Genomic DNA, 21,843 nt, shown 5'->3' with positions numbered 1-21,843 from the left:
CGCTGGGGTAGAGACAAGTTAATCAGGATCGACACAACCCGGGTTGCAGTCAGAAGGTCACGGGTTCTAATCCCACCTCTGCCACGTGTCTGCTGTGTGACCTTGGGAAGTCACTTCGCTTCTCTGGGCTTCAGTTCCCTCATCTGTGAAATGGGGATTAAGACTGTGAGTCCTATGTGGGACAGGGATTGTGTCCGACCTGACTACTTCGTATCTACCCCAGCTTTTAGAACAGTCCTTGGCACATAGTAAGCACTTCACAGCTACCATAATTATTATTATTCTTGCAGCCAAAGATGTCACACTAAATCTGGCCCTCGATCTCAGGCTCTGGCCCCTCCGTTCCAGATTCATCTTGTCCCTGTCCCGCAGCTACGCTCTTCCCGACCCCTCTAGAACGTTTATTTTTGGTCTTGGCTATCTGCTACTCCAACAACCTACCCCTCACAATCAGCTGCTCTCTTAATATCAGGACCCGATGAGTTGACTCTCAATCGATCGCATTTATCGAGCACTTACTCTGTGCAGAGCACTGGGCTACGCGCTTGGGAGAGTGCAACAGAGTTGGGAGGCACGTTCCCTGCCCACGGGTTTACAGCCTAGGGGGGGCCTGGGATGAAACTGCATCACTTCTGGTTCAAAAGGCTTCTAGTCAGTGAACTGGTAGAAAAGAAATTATTCCTGCATCATGTTCCTCATTGGAAGACCACTGGGTCAATGAGTAGAATTTTTCGAGCACTTACTATGTGCTGGGCACTGGTCTAAGTGCTTGGGAGAGCCCAGGGTGGCTGGCAGACCCAATCCTTCCCCTCCAGGACCTGTCATTTCTCAGATGCAATGACAATAATTATTATTATTATTGTTGCAACATTTATTGAGCACTGTCGAGGAATCAAGCTCCCTGCTACGCACTGGGATAGATCCAAGGTAATCGGACTAGAAAATAACAGCGGGAGAGCATGAGTTTAGCTAATTAATAACTGTGGGATTGGGTTAAGCGCTTACTCTGTGTCGAGCGCTCGCGCCCTTAGAAGCGGGCTAATTCTGGGGCCAGGCTACGCCACGGGGCCCCCGCTCCCGGAAAACTCGATTTTGCTGCGATTTTCTTGTGGGTCCACGCGGGAGGGACTCATGAACCGGAACAGAGCACGCCTCTAAGACCCCTTCTTCGGTCACGAGAAGACGCGGAAAAGACCCGTCGGAGCCAAGACGTCCATCCCCCTGCCAGGGCAGGATACGAAGCGTGAGATTAGATTACCCTTATCTCGGCCCAACTACAAATGTTATTAGTAGTCATAAAGTCATCTGGCCGCAGCATTTGACTCTGACCTCCTGCGGCGGTGAATTCCACAGGTTGCCTCCGCGTCGAGCGGAGCGGTATTTCCTTTCGTTGCATCGAGGGGACCCCTTTGCTTTACTGGTCAGGGTCGAGAAAAGGAGGACGGGGGAGCGACCGATCGGTTTTCATTATCGTCTAAAATTCCTCAATCGAGGGCCGTCTAACTCTTCTCCCTTCCAGGCTAAATAAACTGGGGATTTGCGATCTCTCATCGGGTCATAATACACTACTGTGGAAAGCCAAGAACTGTGACTGTTTTCACCTGTGAAAACATAGACAGGAAGGATGCTTGGGGGGCAGGCGGGCCACAGACTCAGGCATCTCCGCTAGCTTAGCGCAGGTGCCGGTATATACGGTCCTGAGCTCCGCTGAACTTCTATAGGAGATGGTCAAGTATAGCTTTCTGGCTAAAACCTGATAAAGCCTCCAGGCTCCAAGTCTGTTGTGAGCAGGGAACGTGTTGGCTAATTCTGCTCTACCGTGCTCTCCCAAGCGCTTAGTGCAGGGCTCTGCACGTTCCGCATCGCCCTGACTTGCTCCCTTTGTTCCATCCCCCCTTCCCAGCCCCACAGCCCTTATGTGCCTAGCTGTAGATTTATTTGTATTTACGTCCATCTCCCCTCCTCTATATTGTGAGCTCGCTGTGGGCAGGGAATGTGTCTGTTTATTGTTATATTGTAATAATATGTCGGCATTTGTTAAGCGCTGGGGTAGATACAGGATAATCAGGTTGTCCCACGTGAGGCTCACAGTCTTCATCCCCATTTTATAGATGAGGTAACTGAAGCAGAGAGAAGTGAAGTGACTCGCCCACAGTCACACAGCTGACAAGGGGCAGAGCCGGGATTCGAACCCATGACCTCTGACTCCCAAGCCCGGGCTCTTTCCACCGAGCCATGCAGCTTCTCCGCTTTCCCAAGAGCTTAGTACAGTGCTCTGCAAACAGCAAGCACTCCACAAAGGCGACTGAATAAATGAATGAATAGTAAGCGCTCAATAACTACCATGGATTGAGTTTTTCTTGACCACTCTAGACTCTTAACCCCTCCTTATTAGTGTCTCGTTCCACGGAGCTGTATATATTGCGGGGGGGTTTTAATTAAGCGCTTACTATGTGCCAAGCACTGGGGTAGACACACCATTATCACGTCAGCCACGCTCCCTGGGGCTCTCGGTCTAAGAGGGAGGGAGGACGGATATTGAGTCCCCTTTTCACAGAGGAGGAAACTGAGGCACGGAAGTAAAGTGACTTGCCCATGGACACACCACAGGCTAACGGAGGGGCTGGGATCAGAACCCAGGTCCTCTGCCTGTCCAGCCTGGGTCTCTTCCCCTGAGCCACGCTGCTTGCCACCACTGATGGCCAGAATTCGGAACGCGGCACTGATGGAGCCAAAGAGGCAACTGGGATGGATGCAACGCAATGCCGGCCCTCCCCGTAGGACGATATTCAGTGGGGCAGATCATTCAGACTGTAAGCTCGGAGTGGGCGGGGAACGTGTCTAACGCTGCTAGATCGTCCTCTCCCAAGCACTTGGTACAGTGCTCTGCACAAGGTAAGCGCTCAGTAAGTATGATTGTTTGTTGCCTGCCTCTCACCACCATTTTAGATGTTAAGTTATTTATCGGCCATTGAGTCTGAAGTCCAGGAAAACATAAATAATGCCACACTCTTGATTTTATAAAGACTCTCTTTCCTCCCTAATAATGATACACCCTTCCCTCACTCTCACAGGAAGTTCAAAGGTCTCACTTATTCTTACGGTGCATTTTAATTTTTCTTAGATAGCCTTATGAGGTAAGAGGAAGCACCCGCTGCTGCTCCCATTTTACTGTGACATGAAATAATAATAATGATAACTGTGGTATTCGTTAAGCGCTTACTATGTGCCAGAAACCGTACTGAGCGCTGGGGTGGATTCAAGCAAATCGGGTCGGACACGGTCCCTGTCCCACATGGGACTCACAGTCTTAAACCCCATTTTCCAGATGAGGGAACCGCGGCACAGAGAAGTGCAGTGACTTGTCTAAAGTCACATCGCAGACAGGTGGCCGAGCCGGGATTAGAACCCATGACCTTGCCTTGTGGCCTACGCTCTTGATCCCCGGTGCTCCTCCAGTTAGAGTCTGATGTGCCACACTGTATGTAAACGTTCAGTACTTCAAATGAAGAAAGGAAGCCTCTTTTGAGATGTCATTAATGCTGTAAATGTGCCAGTCAGAAGTTTCGAGTTACGGTTCTTGAGCAACTCTGGGCACTTAAAAATTAATCCCACCCGGTGGCATTTCAGAGTTACCAATTTTCACTAAAAAGCCAGGAAACAAAAGAATAATGGTTCTCCTAGTACTGTAATTCGGTTGCATGGCAAGCAGAATTTTCAACTGCCACACAGCCATTCTTGCAATAAATTAACTACGGTGTTTTGCAGACTTCGTTACCACAAACACCTTAAATTTCACATCCCTGAAAATGCACGCTTTATACCTCTTAGCTCTGCACAGGAACAGTTTCAGTGTTTAGTTGAAAAACATTAAAAGTCAAGAGTCAAGAAAGCATTTCCACTTAAACCAGAAGTTTAAAATCTCCCAAGCTCAACGGGTTGGTTACGGTCCCCCTCTAGACTGTAAACTCACTGTGGGGAGGGAATGTGTCTGTTTATTATTATATTGTACTCTCCGCAAGTGCTCAGTACAGTGCTCTGAACACAGTGAGCGTTCAGTAAATATGACTGAATGAAAACAAAGGGAGTTCTAACCTGAAATGTTACTCTGGTTTGGCTAGCGGTATCCTGCTAGGCTCATTTAAGCTCTAGAGTGACCTCCAAAGCGGGCTTTAAAAGAAAAAAAAACCCATTTCATTTGAAAATGGCAATCCCAAACATAAAACCCTGTAAAAAATGGAAGGTTTCGAGAGTCCAAGTTAGAGGGGAAAAAAAGGGGGGGAGGGAGGTGGATTAATCCAAATCCACAGACTCTTAGAAGCATTTGCACTCACATGGGTTTTTCACACAGCACCTACAACAGAAGGGGAAGTGGAGAAACACACCGTGTTTGAGACGAAACAAAGAAAACTTCCAGCCCAAACTTTTATGGAAGTTGTGTGCAAGTGTAAACAGCAGACATACTCACAGTCCACGAGCAGTTCTAACTACAATATAACATAATACCCCAGAGGGAAGAGATGGAGCTGGTGGGATGGGGGGGGGGGGGGGGGGGAGGAGGAGAACCAGACCTTCAAAATGCCTAACTTTTCTGAAATTCAAAACCTCGGCTGTAAGCTAATATTTGCATGCCTTTTGTTTCGGGGATAACAGAGAAACATTCCACAGGATAGGTAGGTAGTTCATTAAGGAAGAACAAAAGAATGAACAGAAACCAACTGGACCCCAGAAAGTATTCACCCATCCCCGAACACGCTCAAAAAGAAAGCACCAAAAATATGAAAAGAAATCTAACCACGTCACCCGACCTTTCTTCCTTGGCACAAGGAAAGCAAATAGGACTGGAAATGGTGAAGTTAGTTCAGTTCTCCTTGAACTGGGAAGGAGTGTGGTCTAGTGCATAGGGCCCGGGCCTGGGAGTCAGAAGGACCTGGGTTCCGATCCCAGTTTGGCCACTTATCTGCTGTGCACCCTGGAAAGTCACTCAACCTCTCTGTGCCTCAATTCCCTCATCTGTAAAATGGGGATTGAGACTGTGAGCCCCATGTGGGACGGGGACTGCATCCAACTTGATTAGCTTGTATCTGTCCCACCGCTTAGTACAGTGCCTGGCACCTAGTAAGTACTCAGAGAAGCAGCGTGGCTCAGTGGAAAGAGCCCGGGCTTGGGAGTCAGAGGTCATGGGTTCGAATTCTGCCTCTGCCACTTGTCCGCTGTGTGACTGTGGGCAAGTCACTTCACTTCTCTGGGCCTCGGTTCCCTCATCTGTAAAATGGGGATTAAGACTGTGAGCCTCACGTGGGACAACCTGAATACCTTCTGTCGACCCCCAACCCCAGCTCTGCCACTTGCCAGCTGTGTGACTTTGGGCAAGTCACTTAACTTCTCGGTGCCTCAGTTCCCTCATCTGTAAAATGGAGATTAAGACTGTGAGCCCCACGTGGGACAACCTGATTCCCCTGTGTCTACCCCAGCGCTTAGAACAGTGCTCGGCACATAGTAAGCGCTTAACAAATACCAACATTATTACAACCTGATTCCCCTGTATCTTCCCCAGCACTTAGAACAGTGCTCTGCACATAGTAAGCGTTTAACAAATACCAACATTATTGGGAAGCAGCGTGGCTCAGTGGAAAGAGCGCGGGCTTGGGAGTAAGAGGTCACGGGTTCTAATCCCAGCTCCAGCGCTAGTCAGCTGAGTGACCTTGGGTAAGTCACTTAACTTCTCTGTGCCTCAGTTCCCTCATCTGTCAAATGGGGATTAAAACTGTGAGCCCCACGTGGGACAACCTGATCACCTTGTACCCCCCAGCGCTTAGAACAGTGCTCTGCACATAGTAAGCGCTTAACAAAAACCACAATTCATTTTTATTGTATTTAATGCATCCTGAGATACAAGGTAAGTGAATTAACCTCTCAATATCCCAGTTTGGGGAATCTGCAAAATGGGACTCATACTTTGACTTATTCCACGGGGCCGGAGGAATACAAAACAAACTCAAAACGCCTTACCAACTCGAGTGGTGGAACGGTGCTCCGCCGTCATTACGGCGAGCGGCTGCCGAGACTAAAAGACGACCAGTTTGCGAGGGGGCTCTACCCGCCAGAAGCTGGCGGGGTGGGGAGGAGGGGATGCCCGGCCCGCCTGCGCCGCTTCTATTTCTAGAACGCACCACAATGGCAGCTGAAGGAGGAATATGCTGAGACCGAAGCAGATCACGTTAACCGCTCCCGGTGACGATGCCAGGGTGTGCGTGGATGCAAAGGCCTCGCGGCATATTGGTTCCATGGTCCACGTGGGGGGCACGGGGCCTAGAGCATGGATGGCCAAAGTGCAGCTGCCAAGTCCGAGGAGCAGCGTGGCTCCGTGGAAAGAGCCCGGGCTTTGGAGTCAGAGGTCATGGGTTCGAATCCCGGCTCGGCCACTTAATAATAATAATGTTGGTATTTGTTAAGCGCTTACTATGTGCCAAGCACTGTTCTCTGCGCTGGGGTAGACACAAGGGAGTCAGGTTGTCCCACGTGGGGCTCGTGGTCTTCATCCCCATTTTACAGATGAGGTAACTGAGGCACCGAGAAGTTAAGTGACTTGCCCAAAGTCACACAGCTGACATATGGCCGAGCCGGGATTTGAACCCATGACCTCTGACTCCAAAGCCCGTGCTCTTTCCACTGAGCCACGCTGCTTCTCTGCCACGCACTTGTCAGCTGTCTCACTTTGGGCAAGTCACTTAACTTCTCGGTGCCTCGGTTACCTCATCTGTACAATGGGGATGAAGACTGTGAGCCCCACGTGGGACAACCCGATTCCCCTGTGTCTACCCCAGCGCTTAGAACAGTGCTCGGCACAGAGTAAGCACTCAACAAATACCAACATTATTATTATTATTAAGTCATACATGGCTGTTCTTTCCCCACTGTTGCATGTCTCCCCCCAACCCTGCCTGGGGTCTCTCGCTCCCGATGCCACGTTCTCCCAAACCCCTCCCTTTTCCATGCCCGCTCTCCCCCTAGAAATAATAACAACAATAATTGCGGTATTTGTTAAGCGCTTCCTGTGTGCCCGGCACTGTACTGAGCACTGGGGTAGATACGAGCAAATCAGGTTGGACCCAACCCTGTCCCCCTTGGGGCTCACAATTTTTAATCCCTATTTTACAGAGAGGCTACGGAGGCCCAGAGAAGTGAGAAGCAGCAAGGGCGCGGTGGATAGAGCCCGGGTCTGGGAGTCGGAAGGTCAGTGGTTCGAATCCTGGCACCGCCACTTGTCTGCTGTGTAACCTTACGCAAGTCACTCTGCTTCTCTGGGCCCGTTACCTCATCTGTAAAATTGGGATTAAAGATTGTGAGCCCCAAGGGGGACAGGGTTGGGTCCATCCTGATTTGCTTGTATCCACCCCAGAGCTTAGAACAGTGCCTGGCACACAGTAAACCGTTAACAAATACCAAATGATTATTATGATTATTAATACTATAATTATTCTGTGAAGTGACTTGCCCCAGGTCACCCTTGGCAGACAAGTGGTGGGGCCGGAATTAGAACCCAGGTCCTTCTGACACCCAGACCCCGTGGTCTATCCACTAGACCCCACGTAGGCTTGTAAGCCTGTTGCGGGCAGATAATGTGTCTAGCTCGACGTGGGCAAGGAACGCAACTACCGACTACTATATTATACTCTCCCAGGCTCCTAGTACAGGGTTCGGCACAAAAGCGCTCAATAAATACTATTGATACCAACTCTGTTGTATTGCAGTAACGCTCAATAAATACTATTGATACCAACTCTGTTATACTGCGGTAATGTACTCCCCCAGGTGCTTAGAACAGTGCTCTGCACACAGTAAGGGCTCAATAAATACCAAACAACCAATCAATTGCATTTATCGAGCACTTTGTGTGTGTGTGTGTGTGTAAATCACTGTGCTAAGAGCTTGACAGACTACAACACAATAATATAAGTGACACATCCCCTACTTTCACTCGTTCATTCAATCGTATTTACTGAGCGCTGCCTTTGCGTAAAGCACTGTACTAAGCACAACAATAAACAGACATTCTCTGTCCACAACTGCACCAAGCACTCAATAAATATGATTAATTAATTATGGTAATTCTTAAGCATTTACCATGTGCCAAACAGTGCTCTAAAGACTGGGGTAGATAGGGACCGGGTAATCAGGTTGCCCCATGTGGGGCTCACAGTCTTAATCCCCATTTTACAGATGAGGTGACTGAGGCACAGAATGGTGAAATGGCTTGCCCAAGGTCACACAGCAGACAAGTGGCGGAGCCGGGATTAGAACCCACGTCCTCTGACCCCCAAGTCCCTGCTCTTGACATTAGGTCACGCTGCTTCCCCACGATTGATTAATCCATCTCCACTCTGGGTAGGGGAACTGTTTTAAATCGGGGGCTCTCGGCCAAATTGCGTTCACGAGGACGGCCCGTCCGTGAGCTCGACCCTTAGATGCCCCAAAAAGAATATTTAAGTGCTTTGCTTCGCACATCCCGGTTCCAATAAACCCCAGGCCTCCTTCGGGTGACTTGCAGATTCCGGGGCCGTTTGTGGGGCACAGGAAACGTGACCCAACTTTAGAGCGGTTGCTGGGTGTGGCTCCTATTATCAAGTTTAAATTTCCTTCATTCATCCCACAGTATTTATTGTGAGCAGAGCACTGTACTAAGTGCTGGGGAGACTACAATATAACACTGAACGGACACATTCCCGGCCCAAGAGGCAGCGTGGCTCAGTGGAAAGAGCACGGGCTTGGGAGTCAGAGGTCGTGGGTTCGAATCCCGGCTCCGCCACTTGTCTGCCGTGTGACCTTGGGCAAGTCACTTAACTTCTCTGTGCCTCAGTTACCTCATCTGTAAAAATGGGGATTAAAAAAATGTGAGCCCCACGTGGGACAACCTGATGACCCTGTTTCTACTCCAACGCTTAGAACAGTGCTCTGCACATAGTAAGCGCTTAACAAATACCATAATATTAATAATGAAACCTGGCTCCCAACTCTGTGGGTTCTGTCCTGGCCCAACTGCTTAGTACAGAGCCCTGCACGTGGGAAGCTCTCAATCGATACCACCGACTGTGGGATTGATATGGGTTCATTTCAGGTGAGATCCCACATTTTTGGCCCCTGAGGCCCAGTCAAATTAACCTGACTCTTACCTTCATGTGACTCCTCCATCCTGTCACCGCCTCTTTCTAAAATGTCCTTCCCCTCGACTTCTCTTTGCTTAACAAGATTGCTCCCCCACCTCCCACACAACCTGCCCCGCTCTCTATCAAGCCAACTGCTCTCCCTGACTCCCACTACTCCATTTATCCCCTGCCCCGGCGCTGACCTCAGAATGCCTTTCTAAGATTGTTCTATCGTTTTTGTTAACGTGTGAGCTTTAGATTTTGAAAAAAGCTTATTTCTAGTCAGTTTTGCAGAAGCTGTTTCGGACAGAACACTCCACAAAACTCGGGAACATTCTTCTGCCAAAGTACATCTGCCTCGATGGAACATGCCGCAGTACCAGAAGAAACCGGCAAAGCGCACCTTACTTAATAATAATGATAATAATAATGGTATTTGTTGACCGCTATGTGCCAAACACTATTCTAAGCACTGGGGTAAGAATGATAATAATAATGGTATTTGTTAAGTGCTTACTATGTACAAAGCACTATTCTAAGCACTGGGGTAGATACAGGTCATCAGGTTGTCCCAAGTGGGACTTACAGTCTTAATCCCCATTTTACAGATGAGGTAACTGAGGCACAAGTTAAATGACTTGCCTAAAGTCACAGAGCTAAGTGGCGGGGCCGGAATCAGAGCCCACGACCTCTGACTCGTGCTCTTTCCACTAAGCCTCACAAGGTTATCGGGTTGTCCCAGGTGGGGCTCACATCAGACACGACACCAACCTCATAGCACAGGTTTTCCTTAACCCCCATGTTCTAGGTGAAGCTATTTAATTGCGCTCGCCCATCCCCCCCCCCGTTAAGACCATTTGCTTTTCAAGGACGCTACTAATGACTGTTTTCCCCCTCTAACTCCTCACCAGTGGGCTCTCGATGCGGAAGGGAGGCTTTTAAAAACAGTCCATTCCACTGGGACTACTTTTAGTTTGGCTTTAAAACACCAAAAAAGCCTCACGGCCTTTCTGAACCCAAGCACGCTTGTGCCAGATAGATCTCAATCTCTTGGCTGATGGCTGACTCAGCTTGAGAAATTCTGAAATGCAGAAAGCCAAACGAGTACCTTAAAGCCTTGACCTGTACTCACGGGCTGCAGGGACGTCCATATATTAGGGAGCCGAATCGACGTCGGCAAGGCTCGGCGGTGCGAGAGAATGAACGGATATGCAACTGAATTGCATTTTGGCAATCTGCAGATTGCCTCTATCCACACCTCTCTCCTACCAGCCTTTGGTATTTGAAGAATACCCCCAAAATGGGGAAATCTACCTAGAGTGCATTTTTGTTCGAAAAAGCCAATGTGAGACTCCCAGCCCCGGTTAAATCGTAGACACGAAGATGCTGTCCCTTGTGTTTTTAATGTTTGTTTGAGCATCTGGCCACGTTTTCTCTCCTGTTTCCTTGCCTCTCATTCCTTGTGAAGCTTTTGCTCAAAGAAAGCCACGCTTTTGCCTTCTATGGTATCTGTTAAAGCGCTTACCGTGTGTCAAACACTGTTCTGAGAGCCGGGAAGGTACAAATCAATTAGGTCAGACACGGCCTCTGCCGCTTGTGGGGCTCACAGTCTGAGCAGGAGGGAGAACACGTAATTGAATCCCCATTTTACAGTTGAAGACACTGCGGCACAGAGAAGTGAAGTGACTTACCTAAGGTTACACAACAGCAAGCAATTGACAGAGCTGGGATTAGAATCCAGGTCCTCTGATTCCAAGGTCCTCTTTCCACTAGGCCACGCTGCTTCCCTTGATTTTCTCGATAGCAGTACAGCGGGCTGTTCCCGTTTTTTGGTTAGAAGGCACCATTGCCTGGGGTTTTGTTTTACCGTGCCCTTAAAATGTTTCCTCTGCCCTCTTTGCTTTCGGTTTCTTACTTCGAGCATCCCACCCAGCGGCTGTTCGGGCATCTTGTTCTCTTTCATTCTCAGGCATCCCGCCCAGCTGACTGACTGACTGACTACAGCTTTGAAGCTAGGAGACTCAACTCCTTCATGGCCCCTAAATCTGGTGAATGACACTCTCCCAGCCACTCGAGGCAGGGTTCTGCACCTCATAAGCGCTCAATAAATACCCCCGATTGATTGCCTTGGTCCCGGAACTTCACTGTTTCGGGTGTCTTGCCATTTGATACCGAATAAGATGATGACTATAATAATAATGTTGGTATTTGTAAAGCGCTTACTATGTGCAGAGCACTGTTCTGAGCACTGGGGTGGATACAGGGTCATCAGGTTGTCCCACGTGAGGCTCACAGTTAATCCCCATTTTACAGATGAGGTAACTGAGGCACAGAAGAGTGAAGTGACTTGCCCACAGTCACACAGCTGACAAGAGGCAGAGCGGGGATGATGGTACTTGTTAAACCAAGCACTGTTCTAAGCGTTGGGGTAGATACAAGGCAATCAGGTTGGCCCCCGTGGGGCTCACAGTCTTAATCCCCATTTTACAGATGAGGTAACTGAGGCACAGAGAAGTGAAGTGACTTGCCCACGGTCACACAGCAGACAAGTGGCAGAGCCGGGATTCAAACCCATGCCTCCTGACTCCCAAACCCGGGCTCTTTCCACTGAGCCACGCTGCTTCTACTACGTGCAAAGCATGTACTAAGCACTTGGGAGAGTACACTACAGCAACAAACGGTCATCTTCTCTGCCCGCAGTGAGCTCACAGTCTAGAGGGGGAGAGAGACATTAATAAGCAATAAATAAATTACGGTGCGGGGCTGGGGGAGGATGAATGAAGGGAGTAAGTCAGGGCGACCCAGAAGAGAGTGCGAGAAGAGAGTCTATGTTTGGTTTTCTACTTCCTTTGTCTAGCCCTGCTCAGAGTGCTGACTAGGTAACAGACTTCTGTCGGTCGGTCAGTCCATCACATTTGCTGAGCACTTACCGTGTGCAGAGCACTGTACTGAGCACTTGGGCGAGTTCGATACAACAGTAAAAAAAACACATTTCCTGCCCACAGCGAGTTTAGAGTCTGCAGGGAACATCTAGTTCTGGGTTGCCAGTAGAAATGCGCACGGCTTCTCCGTGCAGACTGACGGTTTTCCGTTAGACGTGTCGTCAGCCCGAATGCCTTACCGATTTGGAGACTCTGCTTACGATCATCTGCATCCACGGTTATGTCTCGGTACCGAATCACAAATACAGAGAGCTCTTATAAACAAGAAAAGCCTCGGCGGTTAAGAGTGTTTGACTTTTCTGAAGAAAGCCATGGTGAAATTGGAACACCAGTGGACCAGACAAATTCCTGCACAGTCACCTGGCCGAAAGATCTAAGCGATGACTTTTTAATCATGGGGAATGCTGGCAATTCTTGTCTGTTTAGAAACTTGAAAAACCACCTCTATTCTATTATTTTAGGCCAGTTTTTACGTAGGAATGCTTACAGTTTACAAAAATGAGTCTCTCTAGGGATGGGCAAAGGATTACAGATGTTTGGAAGGTTCACTTTAAGCTTCTAAAAATAATAATGATAATTGCGGTACTTGTTAAGCACCTACTTTGTACTCAACACTGTACTATACCCTGGGGTAGCTGCAGGTTAATCAGGTCAGACACAGCCCCTGCTCCACGTGGGGTGCGCCGTTCAAATAGGGAGAGCAGGTTTTGGAGTCCCCTTTGACAGATGAGAAGGCTGAGGCACAGAAATGTTAAGTGACTTGCCCAAGGTCACACAGCAGGCGAGTGGCAGAGCTGGGATCGGAACCCAGGTCTCCTGACTCCCAGGCCCACGCTCTTTCCACTAGGCTACACTGCTCCTCTGCTCTTGGCTTGCAAACAGATACTAGAAATCTGTGCTTGGGTGGGAACAGGTCCCGGGGAAGGCGGGTGGGGAGTGTGATTAAAAAGCCATGATCTCTTTCCCTCGTCTCTCGAGTTCAAAGTGAAGGCGTTCCGGAAAAACACAGAACCTCCAGGTTACAATTTCTGCAAGTGTACAGAAGCAGCGTGGCTTAGTGGACAGAGCACGGGCTTGGGAGTCAGAGGACGTGGCTTCTAATCCCGGCTCAGCCACTTGACTGCTGTATGACCTTGGGAAAGCCACTTCACTTCTCTGTGCCTCAGTTCCCTCATCTCTAAAACGGGGATTAAGACTGTGAGCCCCGCGTGGGACAACCCGATCACCTTGTATCTACCCGAGTGCTTAGAACGGTGCTTGGCACAAAGTAAGCGCTTAACAGATACCATCATCATTATTATTCATTCATTCATTCAATAGTATTTACTGAGCGCTTACTATGTGCAGAGCACTGTACTAAGCGCTTGGAATGGACAAATCGGTAACAGATGCAGTCCCTGCCCTTTGACGGGCTTACAGTCTAATGGGGGGAGACAGACAAAAATAGCAATAAATAGAATCAAGGGGATGAACATCTCATTAAAACAGTAGCAAATAAATAGAATCAAGGTGATGTACATCTCATTATTATTATTATTATTATTATTAATAACAAATACTATTATTATTATTATTATTATTACTCAGTTTGGCTCTTCACAGAGAGCTTCCCCTGCCTACCGGAACAAAGGGGTGTACCCGGTGACCTCACCTTCCACGGGACTGAGTCTCTCCTGATGTGGACCGGTGCACAGGCCATACGTTACTACATTCCTGATCACATGCTTCCCTCCTTCCCTCCCGCCCTCTTCCTCCCGCCCCCCACCACCCGTATCTCCCCAGCCACGCTACTTTAGGCAAGCGTACCAAGGAATGCTGACTATTTGCCTTTAACGGTTCAACGACCAGTTTTAGAACATCAAGTTGATCACGGGGCTAGAGACAAAGGCCTAGTCCTCCTTCATCTGACTGTTCTGTGGTCTCTGTAGAGATCCACCTTTCCAGAAACCATACAGAGGAAAAACTAAAACACATGTTGGCTTCAGCACGGCAAATTCATTCATTCAGTAGTATTCGTTGAGCACTTACTATGTGCAGGGCACTGGACTAAGCGCTTGGAACGGACAATTCGGCAACAGATAGAGACAATCCCTGCCCAATAACGGGCTCCTGGTCTAAACATGGTACACCCTCCCCACCGACCTTTCCCTCTCTGCTTAAGGTGCTTTCCCACCAGTCCACCGCTTCTCCTCGCTGTAGACGAGGAGGATTCCTACACCGCTCAACCGAGTGAGGAACAGGCACACCCTGGCTAAGCGTTTCAGTCAGTTGATCCTATTTACTGAACGCCTACTCTGTGTAGAGCGCTGTCCTAAGCGCTCGGCCCCGATTTCCCCAAGGTCCTACGGTGGGGAGAGTAGAAGCCAGGACTGGACTTCTGATGAACAATCAAATCGATCAATCAGTGGGACTGGCGAGCGCTTACTGTGTGCAGAACCCTGTACTAAGCTCCTGGGAGAGTACGGTGTAATACTAATAATGATGGCATCTGTTAAGCGCTTACTGGATGTCAAGCACTGTTCTAAGCGCCGCGGGAGATATAAGCTGCAAGAAGGCAACGGTAAACCACTTCCATATTGTTTTCTAAGAAAATTCTCCAGGTACACTACCAGAACGATTGCGGACGGAGTGGGGCGTTCTGGGAGGGTTGTGTCCACGGAGTCGCTATGGGTTGGAAACAATTCGACAGCGTGAGACAGGAGAAGATACAAGCTAATCAGGTGGGACGCAACCCCTGTCTCACCTGGGGCTCACAGCCTTAATTCCCATTTTACAGATGGGATGTTTGAGGCATAGAGAGGTTAAGTGACTTGCCCGAGGTCACAAAACAGACCAGTGGCAGAGCCGGAATCAGAACCCAAGTCCTTCTGACTTCCAGGCCCGTGCTCTATCCACTAGGCCATGTGGCTTTATATATATAAATAATAAATTTATAATATTTATAATAGCTAACAATAAATTATAAATAATTTAGAAATTAATTTAGAATAATTTATAAATGAATTATAAATGTATGATTAAGCAACTAATAATAATATAATTTTATATATATTTCAGGGTTGGTAGACATGTTCTCAGTCCACAACGAGCTTAAGGTCTATCTATAGGCCTTAATAGAGAACATCCATCCTTCTCTCTCCAAATGCTGCACGCCATATTGTCCCCCAAATACCCAGTACACGTCCGACACCATTTTGGGGGGGGTGGAGGCGGCTAATTCTGCACCACAGATGCCAAAGCAAATGCAAAGTGCTTAAAATTTTCAGGCTGAACAATCATGCCCCCGGAATAATGCAATAAATTAATCCAGACTGGAGGCCTTTTACTACTTAGAAAAGGGTTTTAGATTTCAGCCTGCTTCCAAGCCCGTTGTTGCAATCAAAATCTAGGACTTGGTCCCGTTCTCCCTGTCTTCGGCCCCGGCGTCAAGCCGTGCCTGATGTCGCCTTTAATTCAAACACCCAAGTCAGTGTTCTGCTGTCAAATCCTGAAATGCAGCACGATTGAATCTGGCGGTGACTGCAAGGAAATCCAACAAAGCGTAAACGGAAACAGGTCCCCGCACATCTTAGAGAAATCGGCTATGACGGGAAGCAAAACTGAGGAAATACAGTTCGGGGGGACAGAGTTAACATCCTGGTCTAAAACGAGAACGGTACAAGCTCTACTGCTGCTAACCGGCTTCCGACTTCAGGATTGAATGTGGAAAGCTAGATTGAATACATTTAGCACGGAAAGGCAAGGTTTTCTAGCTGAGAAACAAGAAAGCTTTCTGCAGCTGAACGTGGTCCAGGTCTACTTCCCCATCTGACAGGCCAAACAAACCCAGATGAGGTCACGCAAGCTTCTGAGCGACCTACAATGCACAGGAGGGGCCTCTGTTTGGCAGAGTCATAGTTTAGGTACATGAAAGGTCATGTAATGATAATAACTGTGGTATTTGTTAAGTGCTTACTATGTGTCAGACACTGTACTAAGTAATGGGGTGAACACAAACAAATCGGGTTGAACACAGTCCCTGTCCCACGAGGGGCTTGCAGATGAGGTACCCGAGGCCCAGAAAAGCGAAGTAATAATAGCGTTCGTATTTAAGCGCTTACTATGTGCCGAGCACTGTTCTAAGCCCTGGGGGAGATACAGGGTCATCGGGTTGTCCCAGGTGAGGCTCACAGTCTTAATCCCCATTTTCCAGATGAGGTCACCGAGGCACCGAGAAGTCAAGTGACTTCCCCGAAGTCACACAGCTGACAGGTGGCGGAGCCGGCATTAGAACCCATGACCTCTGACTCCTAAGCCCGGGCTCTTTCCACTCAGCCACGCCGCTTCTCTGACTTGCCCAAGGTCACACAGCAGACAAATGGTGGAACGGGGATTAGAACCCATGACCTTCTGACACGCAGCCCCACGTTCTTCCACGGTTCCACTGTGGCTTTGGCTCGCACCTGCCTGGGTTCAATGAATGCGTTTAACGGTGAGTAATCGAAACGGTGGGGAAGCCTGATGACTGAGAAACTGCTTCCGAGACTAAGCCCTCTTTTCCTCTTCTCCCACGCCTTCCTGCATTTCCCTTGAGCCTGGATTTGCACCTTCTGTTCATCTCTCCCTCGGCCCCACGGCACGTATGTAGAGAAGCGGCGTGCCTCGGCGGAAAGGGTCTGGTCCTGGGTGCCAGAGGTCATCGGTTCTAAACCCGGCCCCGCCACTTAACAGCTGTGTGACTTTGGGAAAGTCACTTCACTTCTCCGTGGCTCAGTTACCTCATCTGTAAAATGGGGATTAAGACCGTGAGCCCCACGTTTGTACAATCTCATTACCTTGTACCTACCCCAGCGCTTAGAAAAGTGCCCGGCAGATGGCGAGCGATTAATAAATGCCATTATTATTATTATGTACACACCCAAAATTGATTTATTAATATTAAAGTCTGTCTCCCCATCTGGACTGTCAGTTCCTTGTGGGCAGGAAATGTGACTACCCACTCTGTTAGAGCTTATTCTTCCAAGAGCTCAGGACCATGCTCTGCACACAGTAAGCGCTCAATAAATAGGATTCACTGATGGTTCAATTGGAGAGTCAGGCCTTCCTCGCTGGCTCTGAGGAAGAATTTACTGGGGTACTTTCAGCTCACCAAGAGAAAGTGCCACGAAACCGGCATATCTAACCGGGCCCTCCGTACTCACCAGATCAATCAAGTCACTGAGGTTCTTCTCGATCTGCTGGGGAGGCAGACGCCTCATTAAATCCAAGGCACAATCCAGCTGCTGGTCACTCTGAGAAGGCAAAGACAAATGCCGATTAGTCATTCCTTTCAAGTACGGAAAACAGATTTTTCAAAAGTCACCACTGACACGTGGCACGTTCAAAGCACTGTAATACTACTCGTTTGCGTGTGGTTGCACATGCCCAAGAAGCTGGCTTCAGATCTGCTTTCGAGCAGCATGTCACCATCTGAACAGTAGAATATGACCTCCAACGGATCGTATGGTGCAGTCTTCCTCCTTAAGGCCCTCGATGAGAGCCGCAGGCCCAAAAGAGTCTAATGTCGCTGCTTGCCCATTCTACTTCCTAACGCGGTGAGAAGGGAACGGTCTAGCTCTAAATGCCACGCTGGGGGCTTTGCTGAGCAAATAACTGAGGACTGTGGTACCGGTTCTTCCATAAGACGTTATCGCGTTCATTAAAATATCCCAACACCCGTGCATTAGGCTCCCTGGGAGCCAAAGGAAAGATAATAATAATGATGTTGGTATTTGTTAAGCGCTTACGATGTGCAGAGCACTGTTCTAAGCGCTGGGGTAGATACAGGGTAAATCAGGTTGTCCCACGAGAGGCTCACAGTTAATCCCCATTTTACAGATGAGGTAACTGAGGCACAGAGAAGGGAAGGGACTTGCCCACAGTCACACAGCTGAGATGAATTCTGAGGATCTCCTCCCATCAGCCGTATTTACTCAGCACCTACTGTCTGCTGAGCACTGGACTAAGCGCTTGGGAGAGTACAACAGAGTTGGTAGACATTCCCTTTCCACAAGGAATTTATGGCCTAAAAGGCTTTCCCTGACTAACCCCTCATTTTTTATTTTTGATGGTACCTGTTAAGTGCTTACTATGTTCCAAGCACTGTTCTAAGCGCTGGGGCAACACAAGGTAAGCAGGTTGTCCCACTTGGGGCTCACAGATTAATCCCCATTTTACAGATGAGGTAACTGAGGCCCAGAGAAGTTAAGTGACTGGCCCACAGTCCAACAGCCGATGAGCGGCGGGGCCGGGATCAGAACCCACGACCACGGACTCCCAAGCCCGGGCTCTTGCCACTAAGCCACGCTGCTTCCTCGCTTTCCCTTCTGTGTCGCTTCTGCAATTGGATCCGTATCCTCGATCCCTTTCAGCCCACCCTCGGCCCCGCAGCATTTCTGTACACATCCATACTTTATTTTAATGGCTCCCTCACCCTCCATACCGCAAGCTCCTTGAGGATAAGGACCGTGTCTACCGACTCCACTGTATTGCATCCTCCTTCCAATCGCTTAGTACAGTGCCCCGCACACCGTAAGCACTCAATATATACCATCGATTGATTCGGCCAGGGAGAGAAGTGGAGTTTAGTGGCTGGCCACTGCTGTTCACTCGAAGTGCATATCAATCTACGCGCAGAGTGCCGAAATTCTACAAGACTAGACCCTTCGATCTGTGTACGGCGCGAACAAAAACAAAAACCCTATTCTGAGCTTTTTAGTTACTTTAAAACAAATGGTCAGAACAGCGAACGGTATTCAGGTGCTGAGGAGACTACAGTAAATCCAGTCTTCCCACCACCATTATTCCTAGATTGTCAGCTTCAAGAGTCAATGTATACTCTTCCCCGGCGCTTAGTACAGTGCCCTGAACACAGCAAGGGCTTAAGAAGCTCTCTTACTTCTACTACAGTTCAACGGAGTTGGTAGACTTGATCCCTGCCCTCGAGGGCCGTACAATTTAGCAGTAGAGATCCATGCTGTGGCTCAGTGGAAAGAGCGGAGTCAGAGGTCATGGGTTCGAATCCCAGCTCGGCCACTTGTCAGCTGTGTGACTGTGGGCAAGTCACTTAACCTCTCTGCGCCTCAGTTACCTCATCTGTAAAATGGGGATTAAAGACTGTGAGCCCCACGTGGGACAACCTGATTCCCCTGTGTCTACCCCAGCGCTTAGAACAGTGCTCTGCACATAGTAAGCGCTTAACAAATGCCAACATTAATGCTAACAAAAAAAATCACAAGTGGGGGAAGCCACGGACGTCTACGATATGAAAACAAGTGCTACTAGGGAGACAGTGGGAGCTGAGTTCCAAGTGCCTATGGGAAATGCTAAGGACGGTCAGCTTGCTGACTAAATTATAGCATGACTAACATCCATCACTTAGACCCAAGCTCATTACCTCAACCTGTTCATGGTAACGGGCTGAGGGACAGCAAACAAAAAAGCCGGTTAAAGCCGGGAAAGGAGGTGTCCGTTTAGGTCTCCTCGGATGTCAACTGCAACATTTTCTAGACTCAAAAGCAAAGACGGAAAGAGTCTTGGGAATATGTGCCAAAATATCAGGAAATTCCCTACCTGGTACGGACAGGAATGCAGCTTTGGCAAATACCTCAGGACACTTGGGTTTCTAAACAGGAGCTTGGGACGGAACAGAGAATCACTCGCTAGTCACTGAACACCCCACACGACGTATTAACCTGGACAACTTCGACTTTTGGTGCTTCGAGGGCACGTGACCACACTATTAAAGATTTCCTGGCTTTTATTTTCATCCTTCCATTCTATCGGTACCAATATTGCTCCCCAACTACCATGTGCCTTACAAAACACAGAGCTTGTTTTGCTGGCGGAAAGATTCCAGCAAACCCTGCGTTTGCCAAGCGTACCACATCCTTCCCAGGTTTTTTAGCCAACATCCATCCATCAGCGAAGGCAGTGTCACATGCGTCACCTCTGCTGACATCAGAATGAATTCCCATGCCACTTCTGGACTAATACAACACAAATAAGTCCCGGACCCTGTCCCGCTCCCCATTTGGCTAGAGTGCTTTCTTAAAATTCAACTGCACAACCCCTAATTCATTCCCTCACAGTCCCAACTGGAACAAATCCAATTACAGGCATAACCCAGGTTGCGAACACCTGATAATGATAACCGTGGAACGTACAAAGTGCCCTGTGCCGAGCCCTGTACTAAACACTGGAGTAGAGACAATATAATAATAATGTTGGTATTTGTTAAGCGCTTACTATGTGCAGAGCACTGTTCTAAGCGCTGGGGTAGATACAGGGTAATCAGGTTGTCCCACGTGAGGCTCACAGTTAATCCCCATTTTACAGATGAGGTAACTGAGGCCCAGAGAAGTGAAGTGACTTGCCCACAGTCACACAGCTGACAAGTGGCAGAGCTGGGATTCGAACTCATGACCTCTGACTCCCAAACTCAGGCTCTTTCCACTAAGCCACGCTGCTTCTCTATAAGAAGATTAGGCTCGGCTCCTTTTCCACACGGGCCCCACGGTAGAGAGGGGATGGAGTTCGGGCATTTTATCCCCATTTTTACAGATGAGAAGACTGAGGAGATAATGGCTTGCCCAAGGTCAAGCTAGGCCGAGCTGCTTCTCAATACGTGCTATCACTTTTGGCAGACATGCACCAAAATATAATTATAAATATAATTGCTGGAGGGAAATCAATTTCCTCTCCCCACTTCCGGCACTCCCTTCCCATCCTCCCCAGTTTTCAGCACTTTTTCCATCCTCCTCCTGTGGATTCTGCCCCCTCCCGCCTCCCCGGAAAACCCACCCGGCCCGGCTCCCCCAGACTTCCCCTTCCCGCTCGTAACCTCACGTCCCCGTCACGGCTTCGGCCGCGGGAACGGGGAGCGGGAGAGACTGGGGTTACAGGCGAGTCAAACCTGTCCCTTCCTCGACCTCCCCTGTCCTTTCCCCTCCTCGGTCACCAACAGCTGGGGCTGGGACGGGGGAACACAGGGGACACACCAGGGCGCTGGTATTCATTTATTCATTCATTCAATCGCATTTATTGAGCACTTACTGTGTTCCACACACTGAACTAAGCGCTGGGGAAAGTACAATACAACAACAGACACATTCCCTGCCCCCAGTGAGCTCACGGTAGTTCTGGAAGTGTGGTATTTTTTCATTCATTCATTCATTCCATCGCATTTACTGAGCGGTTACTGTGTGCAGAGCACTGTACTAAGTGCTTAGAAAGTACAATTCGGCAACAGATAAGAGCCAATCCCTGCCCAACAACAGGCTCACAGTCTAGAAAGCGCTATGTGCCAAGCACTGTTCTAAGGGCTGGAGCAGACACAAGGTTGTCCCACATGGGGCTCACCATCTTCACCCCCATTTTACAGAGAAGGCACAGAAAAGTTAAGTGTTGCCCAAAGTCACACAGATGGTAAGCGGCGGAGCCGGCATTAGAACCCATGACCTCTGACTCCCAAGCCCGGGCTCTTTCCACTAAGCCACGCTGCTTCTCTGGGATCCTAGGGAGACGGGGGAGGAGGGGGCCTAATTCAGGGGGTGGGGAAGCAGCTATAAACAGAGCAAAGGCAGGCAGTTCTCAAGAAATTCTGGACCTTCCTTTACGGCTCAGTCATCATGTGGGGGCTGGTTTTGGAATGGACCTTAATGAACAGCATATAATTCCAGGAGAAAACAGACCCCACGAGACCGTCACTCAGAACGATCACGTTTCCAAGGGACGTG

At 48.9% G+C, this 21,843-nt stretch overlaps 1 protein-coding gene across 5 annotated transcripts in view; it reads right to left on the bottom strand.

Moving 5' to 3' along the window:
* The window catches only part of CAPZB (capping actin protein of muscle Z-line subunit beta), a 186,373-nt gene that overhangs the window by 89,384 nt on the left and 75,146 nt on the right, over positions 1-21,843 (bottom strand). For 4 of the 5 annotated variants that reach the window (XM_029065499.2, XM_039912056.1, XM_029065496.2 and 1 more), the window contains one exon: positions 17,269-17,358. In XM_029065499.2, coding sequence (XP_028921332.1) covers positions 17,269-17,358 — 90 coding nt within the window. Of the gene's footprint in view, positions 1-13,739; positions 13,829-17,268; positions 17,359-21,843 lie in introns of those variants that run through there. The other variant, XM_039912057.1, reaches the window with a different exon arrangement.

This window comes from Ornithorhynchus anatinus, chromosome 5, assembly GCF_004115215.2.
Source record: "Ornithorhynchus anatinus isolate Pmale09 chromosome 5, mOrnAna1.pri.v4, whole genome shotgun sequence".
NCBI lineage: Eukaryota > Metazoa > Chordata > Mammalia > Monotremata > Ornithorhynchidae > Ornithorhynchus > Ornithorhynchus anatinus.
Note: the sequence above shows the minus strand (reverse complement) of the source record. Positions and strands in the feature narration are given on the sequence as shown.